The sequence below is a fragment of the Eptatretus burgeri genome, chromosome 11 (genome assembly GCF_056783735.1).
Source record: "Eptatretus burgeri isolate ZD-2024b chromosome 11, Ebu_testis_v1, whole genome shotgun sequence".
NCBI classification, from domain to species: Eukaryota; Metazoa; Chordata; class Myxini; order Myxiniformes; family Myxinidae; genus Eptatretus; species Eptatretus burgeri.
The window spans coordinates 91,046,756-91,073,535 of record NC_140971.1 but is presented as its reverse complement, the minus strand read 5'-3'; the positions used below and the strand labels follow the sequence as shown (position 1 = coordinate 91,073,535).

Here is a 26,780-nt window from a genome sequence, read left to right as displayed (position 1 = left end):
TCGACCTCTCTCTCTCTCTCTCTCCCCTCGACCTCTCTCTCTCTCTCTCTCTCTCTCTCTCTCTCTCTCTCTCTCTCTCTCTCTCTCTCTCTCTCTCTCTCTCTCTCTCTCTCGACCTCTCTCTCTCTCTCGCCCCTCGACCTCTCTCTCTCTCTCTCTCTCGACCTCTCTCTCTCTCTCTCTCTCTCTCTCTCTCTCTCTCTCTCTCTCTCTCTCTCTCCCCTTGACCTCTCTCTCTCGCCCCTCTCTCGACCTCTCTCTCTCTCTCTCCCCTCGACCTCTCTCTCTCTCTCTCTCTCTCTCTCTCTCTCTCTCTCTCTCTCTCTCTCTCTCTCTCTCTCTCTCTCTCTCTCTCTCTCTCTCTCTCCCTCGACCTCTCTTTCTCTCTCTCTCTCTCTCTCTCTCTCTCTCTCTCTCTCTCTCTCTCTCTCTCTCTCTCTCTCTCTCTCTCTCTCTCTCTCTCTCTCTCTCTCTCGACTCTCTCTCTCTCTCTCTCTCTCTCCCCTCGACCTCTCTCTCTCTCTCTCTCTCTCTCTCTCTCTCTCTCTCTCTCTCTCTCTCTCTCCTCTCTCTCTCTCTCTCTCTCTCTCTCTCTCTCTCTCTCTCTCTCTCTCTCTCTCTCTCTCTCTCTCTCTCTCTCTCTCTCTCTCTCTCTCTCTCTCTCTCTCTCTCTCTCTCTCTCTCTCTCTCTCTCTCTCTCTCTCTCTCTCTCTCTCTCTCTCTCTCTCTCTCTCTCTCTCTCTCTCTCTCTCTCTCTCTCTCTCTCTCTCTCTCTCTCTCTCTCTCTCTCTCTCTCTCTCTCTCTCTCTCTCTCTCTCTCTCTCTCTCTCTCTCTCTCTCTCTCTCTCTCTCTCTCTCTCGACCTCTCTCTCTCTCTCTCTCTCTCTCTCTCTCTCTCTCTCTCTCTCTCTCTCCTCTCTCTCTCTCTCTCTCTCTCTCTCTCTCTCTCTCTCTCTCGACCTCTCTCTCTCTCTCTCTCTCTCTCTCTCTCTCTCTCTCTCTCTCTCTCTCTCTCGCTCCTCGACCTCTCTCTCTCTCTCTCCCCTCGACCTCTCTCTCTCTCTCTCTCTCTCTCTCTCTCTCTCTCTCTCTCTCTCTCTCTCTCTCTCTCTCTCTCGCTCTCTCTCTCTCTCTCTCTCTTTCGCCCCTTGACCTCTCTCTTTCCCCCATCCCTCCTCTCTCTCTCTCTCTCTCTCTCTCTCTCTTCCTCCCCCCACCCTCTCTCTCTCTCTCGCCCCTCGACCTCTCTCTCTCTCGCCCCTCGACCTCTCTCTCTCTCTCTCCCCCTCGACCTCTCTCTCTCTCTCTCTCTCTCTCTCTCTCTCTCTCTCTCTCTCTCTCTCTCTCTCTCTCTCTCTCTCTCTCTCTCTCTCTCTCTCTCTCTCTCTCTCTCTCTCTCTCTCGACCTCTCTCTCTCTCTCTCTCTCTCTCTCTCTCTCTCTCTCTCTCTCTCTCTCTCTCTCTCTCTCTCTCTCTCTCTCTCTCTCTCTCTCTCTCTCTCTCTCTCTCTCTCTCTCTCTCTCTCTCTCTCTCTCTCTCTCTCTCTCTCTCTCTCTCTCTCTCTCTCTCTCTCTCTCCCTCGACCTCTCTTTCTCTCTCTCTCTCTCTCTCTCTCTCTCTCTCTCTCTCTCTCTCTCTCTCTCTCTCTCTCTCTCTCTCTCTCTCTCTCTCTCTCTCTCTCTCTCTCTCTCTCTCTCTCTCTCTCTCTCTCTCTCTCTCTCTCTCTCTCTCTCTCTCTCTCTCTCTCTCTCTCTCTCTCTCTCTCTCTCTCTCTCTCTCTCTCTCTCTCTCTCTCTCTCTCTCTCTCTCTCTCTCTCTCTCTCTCTCTCTCTCTCTCTCTCTCTCTCTCTCTCTCTCTCTCTCTCTCTCTCTCTCTCTCTCTCTCTCTCTCTCTCTCTCTCTCTCTCTCTCTCTCTCTCTCTCTCTCTCTCTCTCTCTCTCTCTCTCTCTCTCTCGCTCCTCGACCTCTCTCTCTCTCGCCCCTCGACCCCTCTCTTTCCCCCCATCCCTCCTCTCTCTCTCGCTCCTCGACCTCTCTCTCTCTCTCTCTCTCTCGCCCCTCTCTCTCTCTCTCGCCCCTCTCTCTCTCTCTCTCTCTCTCTCTCTCTCTCTCTCTCTCTCGCTCCTCGACCTCTCTCTCTCTCTCTTTCGCCCCTTGACCTCTCTCTTTCCCCCCATCCCTCCTCTCTCTCTCTCTCTCCATCCTCTCTTCCTCCCCCCCACCCCTTTAACACCCCCATTGGAGACCATGGCGCAATTCTCTCTGGGGACATTTTCAGAATTAGGAATGCAAAATAAGTAAGACTATTACAATGTGGATTTTAAAAAATCATTTGTTCAAAAGCAACAAATCCCCACATCATGACAGGATAGCCGAGAGGTACGTACGATCCCTCTAAGCTCTCATTGTACACACACAATGCATATTTATTGCACAAATAGTACGTCAAGCTTATCTAAACAAATTCTAAGAAACTAGAGAGTTGATAGAACACATTACCCCATGCATACATGCTTTTTTTGAGAAACAAGGACATGGGTGGAGTCTATGAGCAGCTAATTACCCTCACTGAAGGAGAGGATATTGCATTTGGGTCAGTTTGTTTGTTTGTTTGTTTTGTCCGCACAGAACTTTGGTGTTTTTCTCTGCAACTGCTTATCGGATTGAGACAAAATTTTCACCATCGGTGCGACTACTTGTGTAGAATGTTTTAATGATATCATAATTACGACATCATAGGTCACATGGTGTGGCAGCTATGTTGGAAAAATGGAAAAACTTTGGACCTATGTATCTGAAACCACACCAAGGAAAAAATTGAAACTTGGCACACAGCAAGGACTCCTTGTGGGGAATGAGTGTGATTTTTTTTTTTTTATGACATCATAGGTGCCTTCGTTTTGACATCATAATTGCATATGTAGAACGCCACATCTGATCAGTATGAAAATTTCTGAGGGTCATCTTGGGATAAAATGGTCCACAGGAAAAAAAAATCGATTACAGCATCAGTCACGTGATTTGGCAGCCATATTGTTTGAAAAATAAATAACCTTCAAAAATCTTTTCTGAAATAGCAGAACAGATCGAGGCGAAACTTTATACATATGACAGCCTGTCCACAAGGAACAAAAGGTTCACACATATGATGTCATAGGTCACTTGGTTTGGCAGCAATCTTGGATTTAGCCAAAAACATATTAAAATCTTCTTCTCCAGAATGGCTGGACAGATTGAGGGAAAACCACACAAATGTTCCCCAACGCATGCATGCACAAGTTTGTTGAGGAATATTTGATGTCACATGGTTTGGCAGCCATATTGGACTTAAGAAAAATATTTAATAATGTTTTCTCTGGAGCCACTTAATCAATCAACGTGAAACCTCACAATTATGATCTCGTTGTGATGATGAATACATATTTTAAATTTCAATTTGATCGGACACATGGTGTTTCAGCCAGAATTATTACATTTTTTGATCTGGGTTGTTAGGTCAACTCGCTGACCTAATATAACTGTTCGATGTCCTCAGATCCGTCCGTCTGTCCGTCTGTCTGTCCTCTCTCTCACCCAAATCCCCTGTCTGTCCACAGTTTTTATTTTTCTATCTCCTCCTAGACGTCTCGGCCGATTGAGTTCTCACTTGACGCGCTGATAATACTAGTTGCTCTCTTTCGATCGTCTGAGTCCTTTTTTGCATTTTCGCCTCGGGGTCAAGGTTACAGGGTCATCAAGTGCAAAATGACCGATTGGTTGAATGGCCTATAAGGAAGCATCGGACGGCTCGAATGCATAATGGGTTTCATCGGGATTATTAAGATTTAATTCGACCAACTAGTTTCTCGTTACCTCTGTCTCTAGCCCTGTTTATTGGGCAACACGAGGTCCGCTGACTTCAACACGGCTTCACGCGGTTATCTTAAGTTCAATTTAAATTGTTTTCACTTTTCATCGTCACTCAGGTTGATTAACACTCGGTTGCATCAAGTTTTGTGAAAATTGAATGTTTATATCCTCGGTCTGTGTGGAATGCATTGTAGCGAGGGGAAGCTTCCATGGGCTTCCACCCGTTTCCATGCCAAATAACGAGGCTGTCTTGATTTCTAGTTGATTTCTGTTTTCACTTTTGGGAACTTCTGGTGTAGCTACACGTTTAATGAAGATAATTTTCTTGCAAATCTGCTCAGAAACACACTCTTCATGAGGAAAATTCTATTCAATTTAAATAACCGTTAGATTTTGGCAGGGACACCACATGCTTTCCGTTCACTGCTTCACCTCGTAACCTGTCCTCCTGAAGGACTGCTTATTCGTAGCGTCTGTGAGATTAATGTTTATATTTTAGATGGTTTTGGGGATGTGCTCTCCAAGTATCTGAAAGAATTCTGGTGAAAAACGGACGTTTTAAGATTTTGTTAGGGAATTTCATCTGATGGTGAGCTGGTTGGTCACGTGACGCCGCGCAGACATGCAGGCTGAGAGTGATTGAGCTTCTCGGTGGCCTGTGGGTCTTTTTTAGTTGGGGTCCAGCTCTTTCCTGGATACAGCCATTAAATGCACACACTTAGAGTATTTATTTCATGGCCATAAACGTGGGTTTGAAAACTGTATAATGATGTTGGGAATGATTCCTAGAATATGGAGATTTTTGCTTCGAGCGGCCTCATGCGGTTATTTTGAATTCTGTTTTCACTTTCCGTAGTCGCTAAGGTTGATTAACACTCGGTTGCATCAAGTTTTCTATCCGAGCTGAATGTCAAACCCTCTTGGGTGTATTATTTTTTTATCATTATTTATTTATTTATTTATTTTATTTTATTTTATTTTAACAAGGCTCACTTGGCTGTCTGGATGGGTTTGAGGGTAGAGGAGTAGCAGCTGAAATGTGAATCCTATCCAGGTTCCTCCAGATGACTTCATCTTTGCTTTTTGCTTGTTCAGGTTCCTTCTGATTACTCCAATGCATTACTGTACCTATTTGGTCTTCCATTTGATTTGAATTGAATTTATTTCAATCCAATTCTGAATTCAATTGCATAATAATAATAATAATAATAATAATAATAATAATAATAAAAAAAAAAAAAACATCATGGGTCAGGGTTAGGTGTCTGATCAATACGTGACATTTTGGTACCCGGTTGTCACTCCCAGCAGTTATAAAGTGGCAGTTCTAATTATGTCTCATTAATTACGTAATTCACCAGTACACAAACACCACACAAAATACACCACAAAAATAAGTCCTGGCGAGGGTCTGCAATCTCTGATTGCTCTTTTCTTGTTTGATTGGTCATGATGATGCAAAATAGCTTTGGCTGTGTGCTTTGGGTCGTTGTCATGCTGAAAGGTGAACTTCCGTCACAATTTCAGCTTTCTTGCAAAGGGCAGTAGGTTTTCCTCTCGGATTTTTCTGTATTTTGCTCCATCCATTTTCCCTTCCATCCCAACAAGTGCCCCAATCCCTGCTGATGAGAAACATCCCCATAACATGATGCCGCCACAATCATGTTTCACAGTTGGGATGGTGTTCTTTAGGAGATGTTCTGTGTTGGGTTTGTACCAAACAAAACATTTTGCATTTAGGCAAAAAAGTTCCATCTTGGTTTCGTCAGACCACTATACTTTTTGCCACATGGCTTCAGAATTCAGTGGCTTTTTTTTGCATACCACAAACGGGACTCAAGGTGGGCTTTTTTGAGTAATGGCTACCTTCTTGCCACCCTACCATTCAGGTCAGACTTGTGGAGAGCTTGGGATATTTCTGTCACATGCACACAGTGACCAGTCTTTGCCATAAAGGCATGTAGCTCTTTCAAAGTTGTTTTTGGCCTCTTGGTGGCCTCTCTGGTCAGTCTCCTCCTTGCTTGGTCATCCAGTTTTGAGGGACGGCCTGATCTAGGCAGGGTCTTGGTGGTACCATACACCTTTCACTTCTTAATGATTGCCTTGACTGTGCTCCAAGGGATATTCAAACCTTTGAAATATTTTTGTTCCCATCCCTTGATCTGTGCCTTTCCTCAACTTAATTCCGGGGTCTTTTGAAAGCTCCTTGGGGCTCATGGTTGAGTCCTTGCTGTGAAATTCACAAACCAGCAGAGGAAATCTATAGCAACAGCTGATTTTATTCTGGAATAATCAGAATCACGACAATTTATCACAGGTAGAGACCAATAACTTGGTGTGTGGTTTTGAAGGTGATTGGTTACACCTGAGCTAATTTATTTAATTGCTATTACAAGGGGTTGGTGGTGGAACCAACCAAGATATTCTAGTTTTGTATTTTTAATGAATTTTCTGAAATTTGTGGAATTTGTTTTTCACTTGGAAGTTGTGGGTTACGATGTGTAAATTAAGGTGGAAAAAGTCAGATTTAATGTAATTTAATTCCAGGATATAAGTCAACAAAAGGTGAAAAAATTTTAAAGGGGGTATACACTCTCTCGAGACATTGTATATATATATATATATATATATATATATATATATATATATATATATATATATATATATATATATATATATATATATATATATAAAGACCACAAGGGGGAAACCAGAGATGTCACTTTTTATAAATTTCAGGGTTTATTGCACCTGCCAATAGTTGGCAACATAAGGTTTCCTCTCACAATATTACTTTAACAAATAACCAGGGGTGTCACATAATTTATATAGTATAAAGTTTAGCCGTGCAATGAAAAAACAAGTGTTGTCAAAGCTGAACAAGTAGAAACCCAGAGTTGTCAGTACTTTACTCCTGGTTATCTCCCTTTCATTCATGTTAACTGTTCCACCATAATATTCAGAGTTGAGAAACTAAAAAAATGAAAGGTTGAAAAACTTTCACAGCATAAACTCTGAGCACTACAATAGCCTATTTGGTTATATCATGGGAGTAGGGTAAGAATACTGATTCTGGCTCACTTTTCCCCATGTAAATGAATGGGGGATTTTCAGCGATTTATTTTTTTTTTCCCTAAAAATAAATCCCCTTTTTATCCCAAGGTATATTTATTTGTCTCCCCTTTTAACCTGGAGGTTGAACCTCATTGAATTGAACACCTGGGGGTTGAACAGCTCACTCATTGAACCTATAAAGATTTGTTCATTCTCAAATTCCTTCAATAGTTTAATTTTCTTTGCACAATAATCCCCATCTAAAATATTGATAAACAAAACATTTGAATCTTTATATTTTTGAAGATACCCCTTTTGTGCCATTACGAAATGATAAACTTCTCTTAATGCTCTTGTTTGACCACCTCCTGAGCCACATATCATTTTGAGATTATAGTAAATTGTTTTTTCATTGTTCAATTGATAACCATCAAAGTTTTCAGTCCATTCAAGGATATTCATTTTTTTCTTTACATCCTCTAACTTACTAGTTTTTAAATTAATTCGTTTTATTTACCTTTGTTTTAGTTATTTTTTTCAATAAGACTTATTTGATATTTTTCACATTCATTATGTTTTCCATTTATATACCAAGACTGAGATTTTCTCCACTCTTTAGTTTGATTAATACTTGGTTTAACCATTTATATATTGTGAAAAACCGCGGCGGTAGCCCTTAAAAACCCTAACCCATCTTCCCATCGTTAAAACATAATCTATTTTATACACTCTATCATACAATATCCATATGGAACACAATCTATTCCATTATCTAAAATAAATCTCTTATCATCAAAGGCTCCTAATGCCTTTTTATTTACTTCTTCACTATATATGTTATGTTTATAACTTCTTATTGTATTCATTTTCCTATATTCTTCTTTCTTATTCATCAAACAATTATAATAATTTCTAAAAGTTATTGATTTCTTTATTACATATTTCTTTATTCCCTTTAACCTCTTATCAATCTGTTCACCATACTTATAAGCATATGCCTTTGCTCTCAATCCAATAAACTCACTCATTACTTTTCCACCCAACTCATCCTTAAACTTACCAATAACCTTTTCATTCTTTTTGGAAAATAACTCACTCTTCTTGCTGAAATTACTTGTATCATATACTCCAATATTTTTTCTTCATATCTTCATAAACATCATCAGTTTTTATATCTAGGATAAAACTATCAGTATCCATATACAACAATGAAACATTTTCACCATACTCTTTCTTTAAGTCATTATACAAATAATCATACATCAATATCTTTGATAAATCAAGAACTGCTGTTCCAATATAAATTGGTTTATCCATTACAATACTTTCCTTTTTCATATGAATTGCAGAAAAGTTCTCTGAAAAAAACCTCTTCTCTCTCAAAACTTGGTTTATTTATCAATCTCGAAGCTTCTTTCCAAGATATTTAATCTAATGTTTTGTCTGTTTCTAACATTTTCCATAGTCTTTCCAAATACAGCATTATTCATTAATTTATAAAAGTCCCCTTCAAATTTTACTTTTGTATTTGCTCTCATATCTGTATTGAATTGAATATACTTTTTCACCCAAGGACTTTGTTTAAATTTTAAAACTCTATGAATTTTAGCTACTCTCAATCCTTCTCTCAAAAACTGTTTAAGCTTCTCTGATGCAAAACATATCCCTCTTTATCATAGAATGTTGTTAATAACTTTTCTGTTGATTTACCTTTAATATTAAAACTTTTATGATAATCACTTAACCATTCTTTCTTTGGAGTTTCTTTCTCACATGCAAAAGGAAGATCTTTATGCTTATTATGAAGATCACTCGGGTACCTCAAATCAACTTCAAAATAATAACCTTCTTCTTCGTCATTCAATTCCTCTTGAGAAGAAATAACAATATTCATCAAAGCCTTTTCATAATCCTTTTCTTCCACCCACTCTAATTTACCATAAGGTAGAGATTGAGACATTGCCCATCCATACAAATTATTAGCATCAAAATACATCAAATAATTACTATCTTTTTCACTATCATAATTTGGGAGATATTTATTATTTGCTTTAGCATATCTTTTGAACATACTTGTGATATTCCACCTCTCTTGGACTTCTCAATCATCAAAAGCATATCAACATCACTGATTAAATCTATATCTTGTTTTGTCATTTTCAACATTGCACTCCAAGCTAAACCAGGAGCTGTGAAATAGTGGGCAGGGTCTAATCCATAACAATTTTTATTATGACAGAGTGTTCTAAAAGCCTCAAACACATCAGCTAACAATAAAACATCTGTTTTTAGATATAAATCATGATATTCTCCAAGGTTCTTTATCTTAAATATTTTCCATATTTCTTGTGCGTGTTTATATTCCTTATCACTTATCTCTTCTTCATAAAGGTTATTATAGAAACTTTCTTTTGAAGGAAGTTGTGTTTCTTTAAATCTCATAAATGAATCCATATAATCATAAGGATAAATTCCCTTACTTGTAAGAATTTTCTCTTTACTTTGAATTTCATTCCTTGTTTGAATTTCCTCTCTCGTAAGAATTCCTTCTTTAATCAGAATTTCATCTTTAATCTGAATTTCCTCTTTAGTTCGAATTTTCTTTATAATTAGAATTTCATCTTCAGTTAGAATTTCCTCTTTACTTTGAATTCTCTCTTTAATCTGAATTTCCTCTTTAGTGAGAATTTCCTCTTTTGGAAAGAATGAATTAAGATTTGGAAAAGAGTCCGTGGAGCTTAGATTTGATGCGAGGTAGGCTAGTGGTGTTCCCATAAACTTGTAAGAATCTAAAACCTAATACGAGTTAAAGGTTTTGTGAATATCATTTTTAAAATGAAATATACTTTTGACTTGTGTTTGTTATAGCAGAAATATTCCCTGGTGTTTTTGAAAGTTCATTTATAAATAGATGTGTATCATAGTTGGCGCTGTTGTGAAGAAAGACTGGAATAAAAGAAGGTAATTTATAATTAAGATTACAACAGGAATGAGCTATTTACCAGTAAGATGACAATGGTCTCTAACTTTAGACTCCTTAATTTCCCCTCACAAATATGGCAGATATTGTTCATTCTAAATTCTAATTTTTCTTCTTTGGTTAATTTCATCGGTTCATTTGTTTCTTTCATTAATTTAGTGAGTCTTATACAATCCTTTTCTAATCGTTTTACAAACTCTTGTGAAGCATTTTTTCCACGATAATGTTCAAGTTTGTTATACTTTTCTCCAACAGATGATTTGATATAATAACAGAAACCACAAGGAATATGTTTTTGATATTTATTTGTATATGGTTCTTTTGGATTAGGAGAAGCAGTATTTATCTTTTTAAGGATACATTCAAAATCAGCGTATATCACAAATGGGTGCATGATAGATTTATTATAATCTTCAAAATAAATCTTTTCACCAGGTTTAGGCATTGTAATTACAGCTGATTTATGATTACTACAATATTTTGAATGTTGTTCTAATCGTTCTTTTGTATGAAATGAATTAAGACATCGCTTACAAGGATATATTTTGTTTGCTGTTCTGAATACCTGAGAAGAGATTAATCTTGATAAATTATTGATGTATGTGTAATGTGAATTCTTTCCAACACTAAAATATAAAAGGTCAATGTGTGTTTCTTCATTTTTATAGTTGTTTGAAATTTTTAATATTTGAACTTTGTTTGTATCCGTTAATCCATATACATTAATAGAAAGATTATTCTTTTTCTCAAATTTAGGAATATCTGTTAATGGCATTGGGAATTTAAAATCTTTAATGTCCAAGGTATTCTCATATTTCATATATTGTTTTACTCTTTCTGAATTACATTTTGGTGGATGTAAGTGAGCAAGAACAGACCAGAGAAAACATTTATTATCATTGTTCTTAATATTAACAACTGCCTTCTTTAGTTTTATTTCTTTTGGTAATTCAATATAAGAAGAAGCTTTAAGAGGGTTTGATTTTAGAATGTGTATATCTAAAAAGATGATTTTTTTAATATTGAATCCACTTCCTACCACTGTATTATCAACATCCTCCTCTTGTCTTGATAGTTCTTCATAAACCCCACTATTCAAAAAATCTTGAAATGATGTTATAAAATGAAGATCTGTTCTCATATAAGGAGTTTGTTCTTCATCTTGTCTTTTCATATTCATTTTCACTCCCATATAAAACTTTAAAGTTTTTATTTCTTTTAATGTCTTTTTAATAAATTTTTCAACATCGGGTTTCACTATTTCAATTGATTCAGCTATTGATGATGGACTGGGTTCTCCAAATTGAAAAATCCTTATTTTTATATGCCCTTTAAATGCCTCATCAGTGTTTTTAATATAATAGTCTCCCTTTACTTTAAACTCATTTTTCTTGTGTTTTTGTGATTGAAGATGTTGATTATAACTACTCTTCAAAACATCCTTTGAACAGATATCACAATGTTTTCTTTCCAACTCAAGAGGAGATATTTGATGAAATAGATTAAATGTGTGTTTGTTGGTTCGGAGGTGTTTTCTATAATGTTTATATTCGTGATTACAAACATCGCAGTACGTTGTATTCACCATATTTATAGAATAAAACTTTGCTTAAACTAAAATTTTCTTGATGAAAATTTCGTTTAATTTATAGGTGAATCTGTGCTTAAAAACATTTTATCCTCCAACTTTTTCACTTAATAAATACAATGTTTCAAGACACAAAAGACAAGTTTCAATCAATCTCTTCATCTGTTAAAGATACTGTGAAATATGTCAAGGATGTAAAATTGAACAAAGATAAATATAACAACTATTGGATAAAAACTATTATGGTAAATAATATGAGTTCTTCAATTTCCTTCAGTGGAAGGGCTTTTAGTATACCTGGTAGAACATCAATTAAAGTATCTCTAACAAAAAGTTTCTCCTCTCCTTCTAGTAATATATTCAAAACTAGAAAAAGCAATGAAACAAGAAAAAGTATCAAAGAACAAAAACCTTATGGATGAAGCTTTAGAAAGAAAAGATAAGACCATCTGTAATATGCAAGGAGAAATTTGTATTTTTTTCAACAACCCTAAAGATGTAAATCTTGATGAAATAAAGGATGTTAATATATCAGGTGAAATGACATTTCGTTCAATAGTAGTTAACGATAATTTTAAAATTACCTTTAATATAAAAATGTTGTCGTTGAATCTGATAATGAAAAAAAGTATATCGATATCGATGGTAATATACAACTAAAAGTATAGATGAATTTCAGTTTAAGTAAAGTTTTACTTTATAAATATGCTAGACTTTCCTGATTCTCCATATGACAAATTTGAGAATTGTCCTGCGTGTGAAAGACAGGGATTAAACACAGAGTCAAAAGCCTATAAACAATGTATATTCTGTGATTATCTTCTAATTAATGATAATAAAAATATAAAAAGGAAAATAATTCTTTTAGATTTACACCAAAAATGAATTACTTTACAAGATTGATTAGAGAAATGAATGTAAAGTATGAGGATGATAACACACCTTTCCTTACAAGGGAAGAAACTGAACGTATAAGAGAAATGTTCAAAGGATTGTTGTTGTATATTATTCATGGATGTAATTTTCAGGTGAATATCAACACAAGATAGTGTATAAACAAAATAATGGATTATCTTGAAATTAAACCTGAACTTAGGATAAAATATAGAGTTTCTAAAAAAGCCAATAATAAATTAAATAACCTGTTTTTCAAATATATAAATGAATGATTTTTTACCTATTTGGGAAAATAAGATAAAATTTAACAACCATAAAAATCTCCCAAATTCATTAAGATGTCTCATAGTTGGTTCAAGTGGATGTGGAAAAACCTGCTTACTTTTAAAAATGCTCCTCACTCCCAACTTTTTAGATTATGATAATTTAATAATTTTCACAAAGTCGAGTTTTCAACCAGAGTATCAACTACTCACAAGGTTTTAATGCTGGTCTTCAAAAGAAGATATAATAGGTTTATTTAAACGTCAAAAAACCTAAATGATTATAACATTGAAGATATAATTCAACTATTTTGTGATACACAGAGATGTAAAAAGAAATCAAATCTTATAACTTGTATTCTTAGTGATAATACGGATGATATACCGTCTCCCCAAGATTTGGATAAATCAAAAAAGAACCTCGTTATCTTTGATGATTGTGTTAATGAGAGAAACCAAACGGTAATGGACAGCTACTACACAAGAGGAAGACATTCTTCTTGTAATTGTATTTATCTTAGTCAATCGTACTTTCAACTTCCTCGTCGTTCCATCAGAAACAATGCTAATACTTTTATTTTATTCAAGTTAAATTCAATAGATATCAATAATTTTTGGAGAGATAATTGTTCTACATTATGTAGTAAAAAGAAATTTGAGGATTATATGAAGCACACGACTGAAAAAATATAAATATATTGTTGTGAAACAAGATGAGATATTAAGGGATATATTTTTTGTTTTATAAACAATTACATATATAAATGACAACTATTATTATAAATCTTGTGGGTAAATCTGCTTCTGGAAAAAACTTTCATAAATCAAGGTTCTTGTGTAGTACAAATGAGAATATTGTAAATTTACTTAAAAAACACCCCGTGATACGCATTGTATCAACAACAACTAGAGCAATAAGACCTGGAGAAGTAAAAGGTGAAGATTATCACTATATTTCAGTGGAGGAACATATGCGATTGAGGAATGAAGGACAAATATTTGAGGAGGTTTCTCTTGGTACAACAAAATATTCACATTGTAAGAGTGAGTTAAAGAAACTAAAATCTGGTGGTGTTGGGATATTAGAAACTAATCCAGAAGGAACGAGACAAATTATTAAATATCTGAGCGGAGTGAAGATTTTATCATTCGGTTTTGATGTTGATGAAGAAACTCAACACAAACGTATGAAAAGCAGAGATGCAAGGATTAGTGAAGAAGAAATTACAACTCGCATTAATGTTAATAAAGAATTTGATGAAATATTTAAAGAAAAGGATTTATTTGAACACATCTACTTGAATGATGAAGAAAAGGAAAATTTCCTGTTGATCTTTACAATTCATTAAATGATATTTTACAATAAATAAATGGATACAAAAGAAAGAGCAAGAAGATTTAAGGAACATCAAGAGTTGGTTTCAAAAGTTGTAAAACAACAGGAAGACATAAAGAAGAAACGCAGACAGAAACTAACGGGCGAAGAAGCATTTGAAAAAAAACAAGAGAAATTTTTTAAACCACTTTTAAAAACTTCCCAAGAAAAAATGAAAGATGTTTCCACAGTTCCCACAGTAGAATATACTCTCAGAAAGGTTCAAATGTTAAAAGATTTCAGTCAAATCACGCAGGAAGAATCAGAGGATTTAGGAGAATTAGAATATGATGTTGTAGGTTTATTTCAACAACAGGAAGAGGGTAATCAAACCCCTCAATATATTGTGAATGCTGTTCAAAACAATGAATATTCAGCGGATTCAAAAACCAAAGCAGGACTCATTCCAACAGAACAACCAGCAATATTTCATCTTGTTCAAGAAAAGGTATTGATATTTAATGATGAATTAAGGTTCTTAAGTTCTGCTCAACCCCCTGTTAAACTAACTCCGAGATTAATGTTTCTTCTCACAAAGATGGAAGACAAGGTTCAACTGTGAGGGATGAATCAAAGTATATTGATAAACCATTGGATATGGAAAATAATGATGATAGAGTATATATTGATTTGCTGAACACTCTAAATTATAAGGTTATTCTTTCTGGTAAAAGTAGGAAGAATGAGAAGGAGAAACACATTATTCAGGCTTTAAGTATCCTTGGTTCAGGTATTAGTTTTCTTCCAAATGACCCATCGCAATTAGTTAATAGACTGTTATTGTTGTTCGGCAGTAAGAAGGCTGGAAATAACAATTGTTTTAATGAAGCATCAGCCATTTTAGACCAGTTGATGAACATGAAAATAATTAATAAATCTCAATATAAAGACATTTTATCTCATATTAAATAAGATGAGAAGCACAATCCTGAGTTTTAATTTCACACCAAGCGACCACACATCTTCATTCCCATACCCACTACAACTTGACACAACAAAAGAATATGAGGCATCTTTATTGTCCATGGAGACTTATAATACCTTATTTAATATAACCGAGAAAAATGACAAGTTTAGTTATAATCCGGGAAGTGGATACAAAACGCTAAAAGTCTGACAAGGAGCATACAATATTTCATAAATATTTTACGAAAGTGCTCATCTTATGAAAGGACAGGGTAATGAACCAAAAATATTATTATAAACATTCAAAAACATACTTCAAAATCAACGATTAAAGTTAAAAATAACTACAAGGTTGATTTCTACAATTGATAATTCATTTAGAGAGTTATTAGGTTTCTCCTCAAAAAAGATTGAAACTAATGGGACGTTTTACAGTGATAATGTCATTCAAATATCCTCAGGAATAAATTCGGTGTTAATTCACTGTGATTTGATTGATGGTGCTTATAATGATGGATTAAAAACAAATACAATATTTTCATTCAGCGCATACTCAACCCCAATTGGTTATAAATTCAATATGGAGCCTAAAAATTTGGTTTATCTACCTGTGTCAGGAAAAACCATACACAGAGTAAATTTTAGGATAACCGACCAAGATAATCGTGTGATTTCTTTTAATGGAGAAGTTATATCCATCAGAAATTCACCTACGTGAAGTTTTTCAATAAATAAATACGATGGTTATTGTGAGGAAGCACGAGTTGGGAAAATATAAAATAATTACAGGGGATGGGATGTTCCTGTCCCATTGCTACAAGGGTGAAGGTATGTATCTTGGTAGAGGATACTATAAACCTAAGAGACAAAGGGGTGTTGGACATCAATTTAGAGGAGATGGGATAATTGATACTCTCATGGGTATTGGTTCAACTATTCTTAAACATAAAGACCTAATTGGTTCAACTGCTTCTGCTGTGGGAAATGTAGCAGGTGCTGTAAAGAGTATAAAAGATGCTCAGAAAGAATCTCATAAATTACAAGCAATAAAAGAAATTAAGAAAGGTAAAACTCAGTTGTCCCCCCAAGAACGACAGAAAATAATTCAAATACTTGGATCAGGGTTTCAAAAGTTTTAACATCTTTTTCCTAAATAAATACAAGTATGGAAGCAATTGATAGTATCTATGATTTGGATGATACTATTATTATCTCAAACTCCACTAAAAAGAAGATTACTTCAAGGTAAATGCAATAACTGGAACAGACTGAATACAAATGGTACAAAAGTTTTGAAATAAATAATCAACAAACCTATTTGAATCTCTCCGAAAGTTTCTTGTTGTGTAAATTTAAATTCACTAAGGCTGGGAATAACACAAACGCTACACTTGTAAATGATTTCTTCTGGAAAATGTTTGATAGTGTGCGATTGTATATTGGAACACAAGAAGTTGAAGCGGTTGATTATGTCTCTGCTGTATCTGAAATGATGAAATTTACACTCTATACATTCAGTGATAGAATGGGAAAGGGGTCTGTCGAAGGTTTTATTCCTGATATGTCAACGGGAACAAACACAGACCCTGGATATATTCAAAGGAAAGGAATGTATAATGATGATACAAAAGCAGAAAATAGTTTTACTGTGGCAGTTCCTCTTAAAGGTATATTTGGATTTTGTGATTATGATAAAGTTCTGTATGGTCTTAAAATTAGATTTCAACTACAAAGGAATGATAATGAAAATAGATTGCTTTTTGGTGTTGGTAATGCTTTTGGTGATCAGAATAAATTTGTAATTGAGGAGATGAGTTGGTATATCAGTGAATATACTCCTAATCTTAAAACAGAAGAGATGTTGAATCGAAGACTTAACTCAAAAAAACCACTCAGTGTATCATACCTCAAAAGAAGATGTCAACACGTTAAACTCAATCAAACTACTTACACGTGGAATTTGGGTGTTCTGGAAGGAAAGCCACGATATCTGTGGATGATTTTTAAAAAGCCAGATGGTGATACTGCGACTGATAAGAATAATGCATTGAGTGATAATGCTAAGGTGAAACAACTTCAAGGCTTTCTCTAGATGGAACATTTTATCCACGAGATAGATTGGAAATTAATTGGGAAAAAATGATTTTGCTGAAGCATACAAGTCTTACCAAAAGGTGTGTGAAAGTAATGGAAATAAAGAACCTATTTTGGATATGACAGCATTTAAAAGTTTGTATACAATCTATACGTTTGACCTGAGCGCTCAAAAAGAAACTATAAAGTCTAATCGAGTGGATACTTCCCTATACTTTGAAAGAGGAGAGAGTGAAGAAGTTGATACATATTGTTTGCTTTTGGAAGAAACAGAATTGCAGATTAATACAGATAATGGTGTGATGATTAGTCTCACATAATTTTTGTTAAATAAATGAGTGGCAAAGTACCAACTGGGGTATATGTTAATCAAATCAATCTTCATAAACTATCATCTTGTGTTCAAAATCAAAAGCCTTGTACGATTAACGTTAATACAATTCAGAGAAAAGGAGCAGTAAGAATTGATGTTTTGCTCACAAGAGAACAGGTTAAAATCTTGAATGACACTGGCTCACTTAAAATTAAAATGACAAAACCAATGTTGAAAAAATATTCAATAAGACAGACGAGAGGAGGATTTCTCCCATTTCTAATTCCTTTATTTGCTGCTTTAACTCCCGTTGCAGCATTGACGGCGCGTATTTCAACACCAGTCAAAACTGCCAACGAAAGGAAGGCTCAACTCCAGGCTCAAAAAGAATTGGAAAGACATAACAAAGAGTTGGAGAAACAAATTAGTGGAAGTGGTGTAATTGTAGATTTTGCTGAAAAACTTGAAGGTCTGCCTGATAAAGCGAGATTGTTAGTTGGAGATATGCTTTCTTCTATAGCACAAGCAGGTGTAAAATTAACGAAAAGAGGTAATGGATTATATCTTTCTAATAAATAAATGAGCATTGATGAGTGGTTGAAAGAATTTGGAAAGAATACAACATCAAATTTACAACTTGCCAAATATTGTAAGAAATTAAAAATTCATAATGTGGTTATTTGTATGAGAGATGAATTAACAAATGTGTCGAAACATACAAAGAATATTATTATGAACTTAGAAGATAATGATGGGAAAGGTTCTCATTGGGTTTGTATTTTTAATAGTCAAGACAAATATTATTTTGATAGTTTTGGTCTTCCACCACCTGTTGAAGTCATAAAATTCTTACAGAATGGTGTTTATCAAACATTTCAAGTCCAAGAATTAAATTCCAAGTGTTGTGGTCAATTATGTCTATATGTGTTATTTCAACTCAACAAAAATAAAAAATTTTATGATATTATTTTTAATCTAATATAAATGACTTATGTTGGTAAAGATGGTTCTATCTTTGGTGTATCTCCAGAACTGGATATTGATTTATCAAATTATTACACAAAGGCACAGGCTGAACGACATAAATATAATATAAACAAAAATATTAACATGAAAAATGCTTATAAATTAAAAAATTATCCAAGCCCGACTGACGCAAATGACTTGGTGAGATTAAGCGATTTATCACAATATATATACTTAAATAAAACGGCTGTGTATTCTAAAGATACAGAAGTGTTGATATTATCTCCAGGTCATACAGAATTCACAGTTCGAATTAAAATAAATTTTTATAAAGAAGGGCGTATCGTTTGTATGAGAATAGAACAATGGGGGTATGATATGAATGATTTAGGGTATAATTGGTCATTTAAAATTAACCTCGAAGACCTGGAACAATTAAATCAGTCTCGTAAGGAAGAATATTATCCACTTGGTATCGAGAATGAGTTTTGTGGAGCCACGATTAGTAAACAACAAATAAAAGAATTTAATAAGGGTAAATATAATAATGGTTTTGCCCTTGTTTATCTCATGAAAACAGAAAAAACAGGATTATATATAATAAGTAAGGAAATACAAAATGATTTAACTATGGGAAGATGGGGAGGTGTTTCGTGCCATAATATTATTCTAACATATATTTCTAATACATAAATGACAGCAAGAAGGCTTCAAGAAAATTATCATTTCTGTGTTCAAGCATACCTTCAAGAAAAGGGTATTCGGTATTTTAATAAATATGTTCTACAACATAAGAATGAGGTATTTTCAATAAAAGATTGGCATTATGCTGATGTTGATAAACCAACAACTTTAGATTTAATTAGAATGTTAAATAATGAAAAAATTATAAGGTTAAGAAAAGGTAAGGCTCTTTTAGAAATTCAAAAGAAATTTTATTGGTATCCTGTTGTAAAAAAATTATTTTGGATACAGGAATAACAAGAAATCCTGATGAATATATGTATAATATTCTATGGGGTGTAAACGATTCAAGTATAGTAAGGGATGAGGAAGGAGTTGAAGAAGAGAAAGAGGAGGAAAAGGAGGAGGAGGAGAGAGAGAAGGAGGAAAGAGAGAAGAGAGAGAGGGAGGAAAGAGAGAGAATGAATAAATATCAAAATATGGAAACCAGTGAGATTCAAAAAGAATAGAGGTATTAAAGAAATTAACTTATCTCACCAGGGAGGAATACAAAGAATTAAAAAGTCTATTTACAATACTTTCGACAAGACTATCGACATCGAGAAGACATGTATTTTAATTCAAGTTTTTTCTTAAATAAATGGAGGAGAGAGTGAAGGCATTTCTAAGGATTCTTTATGTTTTAAAAATTAAGATTCAAATGTGCATGTTGGAAACTAAAAAGGTTTTTGCACTCTGCAGAAATTTTCTCATAAAAAAATGAGTTATTGTATCAAATGTAAAAGAAAACTAATACTAAAAATATTTCATATATTAAAAGTAAAAATAACAGGGTTATACAAAAAGGTATATGTTCGGTGTGTGGTTCAAAAAATCAATTTATCTCCAAACACAAACTCGGAGGAGATATACAAAAGTTTTTATCAGGAAGTAAATTTACAACTACTGGAATACCAGGGGAATTACATCTTCCAGGGTATTCTTTCTGTGGTCCAGGCACAAACTTGGATAAAAGATTAGATGAGGCAGACAATCCTAAATCCTGGAGTAAACCAATCAATAGAGTTGATGAAGTGTGCATGAGACACGATATTGATTATGGGAATACCACAACGTTGGAAGAAAAGCATGAAGCCGATAGAGAAATGTTATATAATTTGTCTCTGATACAAAATCCAACCTTGAGAGAAAAAGTTGATAGGTTCATCGTGAAGAAGATGATTAGTGCTAAATTGAAACTTGGACTTGGAAATTCAAAAAACTTATAGGCTCTAATGATGCCATTAAGACTGAAGAGCAATTAGCTGATGAATTACATAAACCAATATTCACAAAGTTTCAGAGAAGGAAAGTTTATTCCAAGGAAGTTGATTATATCTGGTCTGCTGATTTGATTGAACTCAATAATGATAAGGGGTACAAGTATGCTTTAACCTTTATTGATTTGAGGAGTAGATATGCGTGGGTTGTCCCTTTAAAAAACAAAACAGGTAATACTCTTATGTTAGCTTTTCAACAGATATTTAATAAAAGTAAGAGAAAACCTAAGAAATTGTGGACTGATGAGGGTAGAGAGTTTTATAACAAGACATTTATGAATTTTTAAAAATAACAGTATTACATTATACAGTACCTTTAATGAAGGGAAGGCAGTTGTTGTTGAACGTTTTAATCGTACCTTAAAAGAGAGACTATATAAAAAATTCACACAACTCGGTTCACAACAATGGTTATCTTTTATTCAGGATATTGTGGATAAGTATAATGACACGATTCACACGTCAACGAATATGAAGCCATCAGAAACATTTACAAAATTAAAATATGAAAAAGAGATTAATGTCAGAAAACCTAAGTTCAAAGTTGGTGATATCGTAAGAATATATAGGTGGAAATCTCATTTTGAAAAGGGTTTTACTGAACGATGGACGAAAGAACTTTTTAAAATTGTTGATGTAATAGATACAGTTCCTTGGACTTATAAAATATATGATTTGGAAGGGAAGAGATTTTAGGTTCATTTTATTCACAGGAATTACAAAAGACAAAACTAAGCATATAATACACCTTTGTGGACACTAGAGGGACAAGTCCGAGGTGTATTACAGTATATAATGTGTGTCAAGGGGGACGTTCTTAGATCTGTGAACCCCAAACACAGAATCCTCAACTGAATAGTCAAGGCTTAACTTTTGTTTGTGTGTGTGTGTGCAATGGGAGCAATAGGTTGGCGCTTCACTCCTCCTACTATACACCGTTGTGGACACTCGAGGGCCAAGTCCGAGGTGTATAACAGTATATAATGTGTGTCAAGGGGGACGTTCTTAGATCTGTGAACCCCAAACACAGAATCCTCAACTGAATAGTCAAGGCTTAACTTTTGTTTGTTGATGTGTATGTGTGTGTGTCCCAACCCTCACATTCAAAATCTCAACCCCAACCCTCACATTCAAAAATCTCAACCCCAACTCAATCCTCGCCCAACACAATGTCTTTTTCAAAATGAGATTTCCACCTATATATATATATATTTTACGTTTTTTTTCTTCTTCCAATTCTGTCTTTTAAGGCTTTCAGGTTTGATGACGTAGAAAGGGGGAGTAAGCCTGCACTTTCTTCCCAGAACTTTCTTGATCTTGCTCCCATCAAGCACCATCCGACAAAGAACTACATCGATAGGTTTAGATCCCAAAGAGTGATAGCAACTCCAAAAATATTCAAAATATAAATAAATAAAATAATAATAATAATAAATAAATAAATAAATAAATAAATAAAAGCCCCCAAAAAGTTTCAAGTGTCCAACATAAACCCAACTTTCCAAGTCTTCAAGGTATAACCACATTCCCGTTGAGTTTCCAAGATATGTATCACATTGTGAGTTATCAATCCAGAACCCACATTTCAAGTATTCAAAGTAAAACCAACTTACAAAGTCTCTTAAGGATAACTCATTTACTGATTTTTTCAAAATTTGTGAGTCTCAAGGTAGGACCCATATTTAGAACCATCTTGGCAGAACCCTTTTCCTGAGTCTCCAAGGTAGTTATTTAAACCATCAAGGCAGAACTCATTTACTGATTTTTTCAAAATTTGTGAGTCTCCAAGGTAAAACTTGTATTCTGGCTCATCAAGGTATAACTTGTTCAGTGGGTATTGTCTTGATAACTCACAATGAGTACTATTGCTGTAAAACTCTTTTTCAGGATTTTGCTGGTCTCCAAGGTATAACTCTTTGGTTGGGTCATCAAGGACGAACTCGTTCTGTGGGTCTTGGTCGCTCATAAGGTCTTCAACCAAGCCAACAATTTCGCCCCAAGTTGTAGCAAAAGCAGTATTTTCATTTCGTATTTCAGACACAATTTCCTGTGAGAGAAAATAATAATGTATTAATTAAGTTATTTAATTATTAAATGAGTATGCTTCAATCAAAGTTTGAAAATAGGAAAATAAAAAATCTTACCTCAATAGATAAGAGGTTTGAATCCAGTTCATCAACTTGAAGGTTTAGTTCCATAGAAGACAGAGAGTTCCAAGGAACACCAAAGTCATCCCACTCAAGGTCTTCAACCAAGCCAACAATTTCCCCCAAGTTGTAGCAAAAGCAGTATTTTCAGATACAATTTCCTGTGAGAGAAAATAATAATGTATTAATTAAGTTATTTAATTATTAAATGAGTATGCTTCAATCAAAGTTTGAAAATAGGAAAATAAAAAATCTTACCTCAATAGATAAGAGGTTTGAATCCAGTTCATCAACTTGAAGGTTTAGTTCCATAGAAGACAGAGAGTTTGAGACAAGCACACAGAACACCATTGCCAGCAAGAACAAATGTTTAAAATGGAGCCTGGGTTTGAAGCTTTTATAGAGAAAGACTGGTGGGTGTGGTTTCCTTTGGAATTCCCTGGGCAAGCCTAGGCAAGCCTTCATTGGGAAATTTTTCAAAACCATAACATCCTGTAATTTTCTAGTGATTTCTTTGTGAGTCAGAGATGAACTGGAAATGATGTAAGAGTGGGCGGGGCTTAGCAAAAGTAGGCGGAGCTTAGGAAAAGTGGGCGTGGCTTAGAAAAATACCTTATGAAAAGTGGGCGGAGCTTAGCAAAAGTGGGCGGGGCTTAGGAAAAGTGGGCGTGGCTTAGGAAAAATACCTCATGAAAAGTGGGCGGAGCTTAGCAAAAGTGGGCGGGGCTTAGGAAAAGTGGGCGTGGCTTATAAAAATACCTCATGAAAAGTGGGCGGAGCTTAGCAAAAGTGGGCGGGGCTTAGCAAAAGTGGGCGGGGCTTAAAGAAAAGTGGGCGGGGCTTAACAAAAAATAACCTGTGGCTCAGGAGGTGGTCAGATGAGAGCATTAAGAGAAGTTTATCATTTCGTAATGGCACAAAAGGGGTATCTTAAAAAATATAAAGATTCAAATGTTTTGTTTGTCAATATTTTAGATGGGGATTATTGTGCAAAGAAAATTAAACTATTGAAGGAATTTGAGAATGAACAAATCTTTATAGGTTCAATGAGTGAGCTGTTCAACCCCCAGGTGTTCAATTCAATGAGGTTCAACCTCCAAGTTAAAAGGGGAGACAAATAAATATACCTTGGGATAAAAAGGGGATTTATTTTTAGGGAAAAAAAATATAAATCGCTGAAAATCCCCCATTCATTTACATGGGGAAAAGTGAGCCAGAATCAGTATTCTTACCCTACTCATGGGCTCCGTAGTTGGTGCATATCGTGGTTCAAGCCTGGTCAAACCTTTATTGTGACTTTTATGGGACCCATGCCGTGGCTTAATGGTTAGCGCGTCTGAGTACCCATCCTCATTTGATGTACCCACCGCCCAATTAACCTGCTTAGGTATATGAGGGAGTCACATGAGGTGACTTTGGCTATCACGGGGGTGGTTTATCCTTGGTTTCCTCCCGGTTTTCCATCATATTAAGTAGTACGGAGTAAGAAATGGAGAATCCGTCGTCATATAAGCGAAATACCCTTGAGTATGGCGTTGAACACCGATCAAACAAAAAAAACAATGACCGTTTAATGTTGAAAAAGATAATTATCTGTGATCACCAAAGTCATGTAATGTATGCTAATAACCAACAAGCATGAATTTGCCACACATCCTGGGTTAAAATTGCATGGCAATTATTAAACAAGGGAATAACCAGTGATGTCAGTTTGCAGCATTGATTCGTTCTTTGCTCTTAAATTTAATAACACAGAAGCTTGGCAAATGCGACATGCTTAATTCGATCGGCCAATGATCACTTCCTTTTACTGGAAAAGAAATCTATATGACAGTTATTAAAGTCCACCAAAGTCTTAAACTTTGTTTTTCAGTTTCTTCAAAATTGACTTATCCTGACATCTCTGGTTTTCCCCTTGTGGTCTTCATATATATATATATAGTTACGGTTGTGGAAATTCACAGAGCATATAGGTCCTTAGATCAGTTATGTCGATAAGTCTGTGTTCAGATTAGATTTCCCCACCGATGTCTAAGGGAATTATTCGTGTGCAGGGCTATGATCTTTGAGGTAGCTGTTTTTCTTTTGCTATCGTTATTTTGGACCAACCGCATTTCAACCACCACAACAACCTTCTCCACAATGCCGACCACAACCACCTTCGCCACAATCACCAACATCCCCACAGACAATGAACAACCACTTTCTCCACAGCTGCCTTCACACAACCACCTTCTCCACAACGCCAACCACAATCACCCTTCTCCACAACGCCAACCACAGCCACCATCTCCTAAACCACATCTCCCCCGATAACCAACAACGAACACCATCGCCTCACCTTCAACTCCGCAAATGCCGCCATCTTTGCACCAGCCACGGCGAGTTCCCAGCGAACAGCATTGCTGCAAACAGAGGTGGGGGTTTCCTCGTTGCGCAGGGACGGTGATTTCACCCACGTCCGTTCTCCTTTGTTGGCGCCAGCAACGGTGATTTCACCCACGTCCGCTCTCTCTGAGCTTCGCATCGAGATCAGATCAGGAGATCGAAGGGGGCGGAGCCAGTGGGGGGTCAGAGGTGAGGGATCGAAGATCAAACCTCGCCTCACGGGCCCTATAAAAAAGTGCGCAGAGCGCCAAGCTCGGAGTTGGTCAGTCAGTCTGGGTTTGGAGTTGTGTGAAGATCAAGGTTCGAATCCAGTGGAGGTCTGGGTTCGCTGAGGAGCCAAGGAGCGCAGCCAAGCCTGCCGTGCCACGCAGAATTGCACGTTCTTTTGCGGGACGTGGAGAGGCCGGAGAGGAGTCGCCAGCCAGCGGCATAGCGGTCCGAGGTGATCAGGCCTTGGGACAGTCCAAGCAACGCTGAGGGACGGACGGGATCTTACAGAGGGCATCAACTCTAAAAGAGCAAAGACCCGTTCATTCCTCGGAGGCATTGTCAGCTGGGCCCGAACCACCAGGCCGCCCGACGAGGCCTGGGCCGAACCACAGTCACGCCAGCTGCCGTGAGGACGGGACGTCACGGGTCGCCCCAGCGAGGCACCACGAAGGTGAAGGTAACCAGCCCGGCCTCTCGGAGCTTCTGCGGTCGTCACAGCTCTGTGAATATAAAGACCCAAGAGGTCCAGTCTACCCCTCGTCTTTCCTGGGGTTTTTCCTTGTTTCTTTGCATGAACATTGTGGCACCATGTCCTTAGGTAGAACTGATGTTAAGTACAAGTAACTACATAATAAATATACGGTTGTAGTCTTTGTCTTGTTCACGTCTTGTCCCTACCCCCATTCATTGCATTCTTGTATATCTCTGCATTGCTGCTTTGACCGTATATGTGTGCAAATAAATGTCTTTGTGTGAATGTTAACCCGTTCGTCGCGTCCTTTTCCTTCAAATTGAACTGCCTTATTGCATTCGAAATAATAGCTGGCTTTTTTAATAGCCGATAATAGAATCGGATCCAATGAGGCTTTCGCGATAATACCCCGCTCAGTTATCCCAAAACGAGCGAGCTGCTTCAGCGGCTCGTTTGCAAGCGGGCCCCGTTGAGGTACAGTCTCTCGGTAGTCTGCCCGCGCGATTAATTAGGTATGTCGACAATTCGGCGATTGACCCTGTAGCGCGGGTAGAGTGTTGACTTGGCTGTGGTGTGCATCCAAAACACACCCGTAGCAGGATTTCGGTGTTTGATCCGGAAGGTTGCGATTGGATTGCTCGTCCGGTGGGCGTACGGCCGCGATTCAGCTAAAAGCGGCTGTGCGCACGCCGGCGGGTGGGAATCTACAACAATATATATTAGGGTGCCTCAATCGCCATGTTTTTGAAAAATATTCTCATCTTGATCCAGTCACACTTCTTTTTTTTGTTCCACTTGCCCTATATAGCATTTATATAAAATATTTCAGATTTTCTGTTTTTCTTTTTTCAACTCCTACCTCCACCAGGATCGGTAAGAAATTGGGTATCCCCACTAATAATGGGTTGCTTTGGCCAAATGTGAGATATTTTGAATTTCATAAAAGTAAGAACACTTTCTTCTAGTAATTCAGGGTCAGTTCCAAGATTTTGGCATGCTTGTTCAGACTTTCTGGACCTAATGGTCTCCTTCTGAATTGAAGTTCCTTGTATCTTCCATGCCTTCCTTGCACATCCTTTCAGATCTGGGAGATACAGGTGTTGCACCCACTGGAGCACCCCCAGTTGTTGGGCAGAGTGCGGTGGGAGTAGGTCTAACCCCAGCTTCTGGAGGCCGGGGGAAAAGGCGCACTGGGTAAGTGTGTTTATGACCATTGAAAATCCATTCTCATTCTGGTAAAATCCAAGAATAAAGGAACAGCAGACTCTAATATT

The 26,780-nt window shown here is 36.4% G+C and overlaps 1 protein-coding gene across 5 annotated transcripts in view; it reads left to right on the top strand.

The window, feature by feature from the left end:
- Nucleotides 1–26,780, top strand: part of LOC147017607 (aryl hydrocarbon receptor nuclear translocator 2-like) — a 248,876-nt gene that overhangs the window by 26,438 nt on the left and 195,658 nt on the right. For all 5 annotated transcript variants that reach the window (XM_085847344.1, XM_085847348.1, XM_085847345.1 and 2 more), the window contains exon 2: nucleotides 26,589–26,700. In XM_085847344.1, coding sequence (XP_085703470.1) covers nucleotides 26,589–26,700 — 112 coding nt within the window. The remainder of the gene's footprint in view (nucleotides 1–26,588; nucleotides 26,701–26,780) is intronic.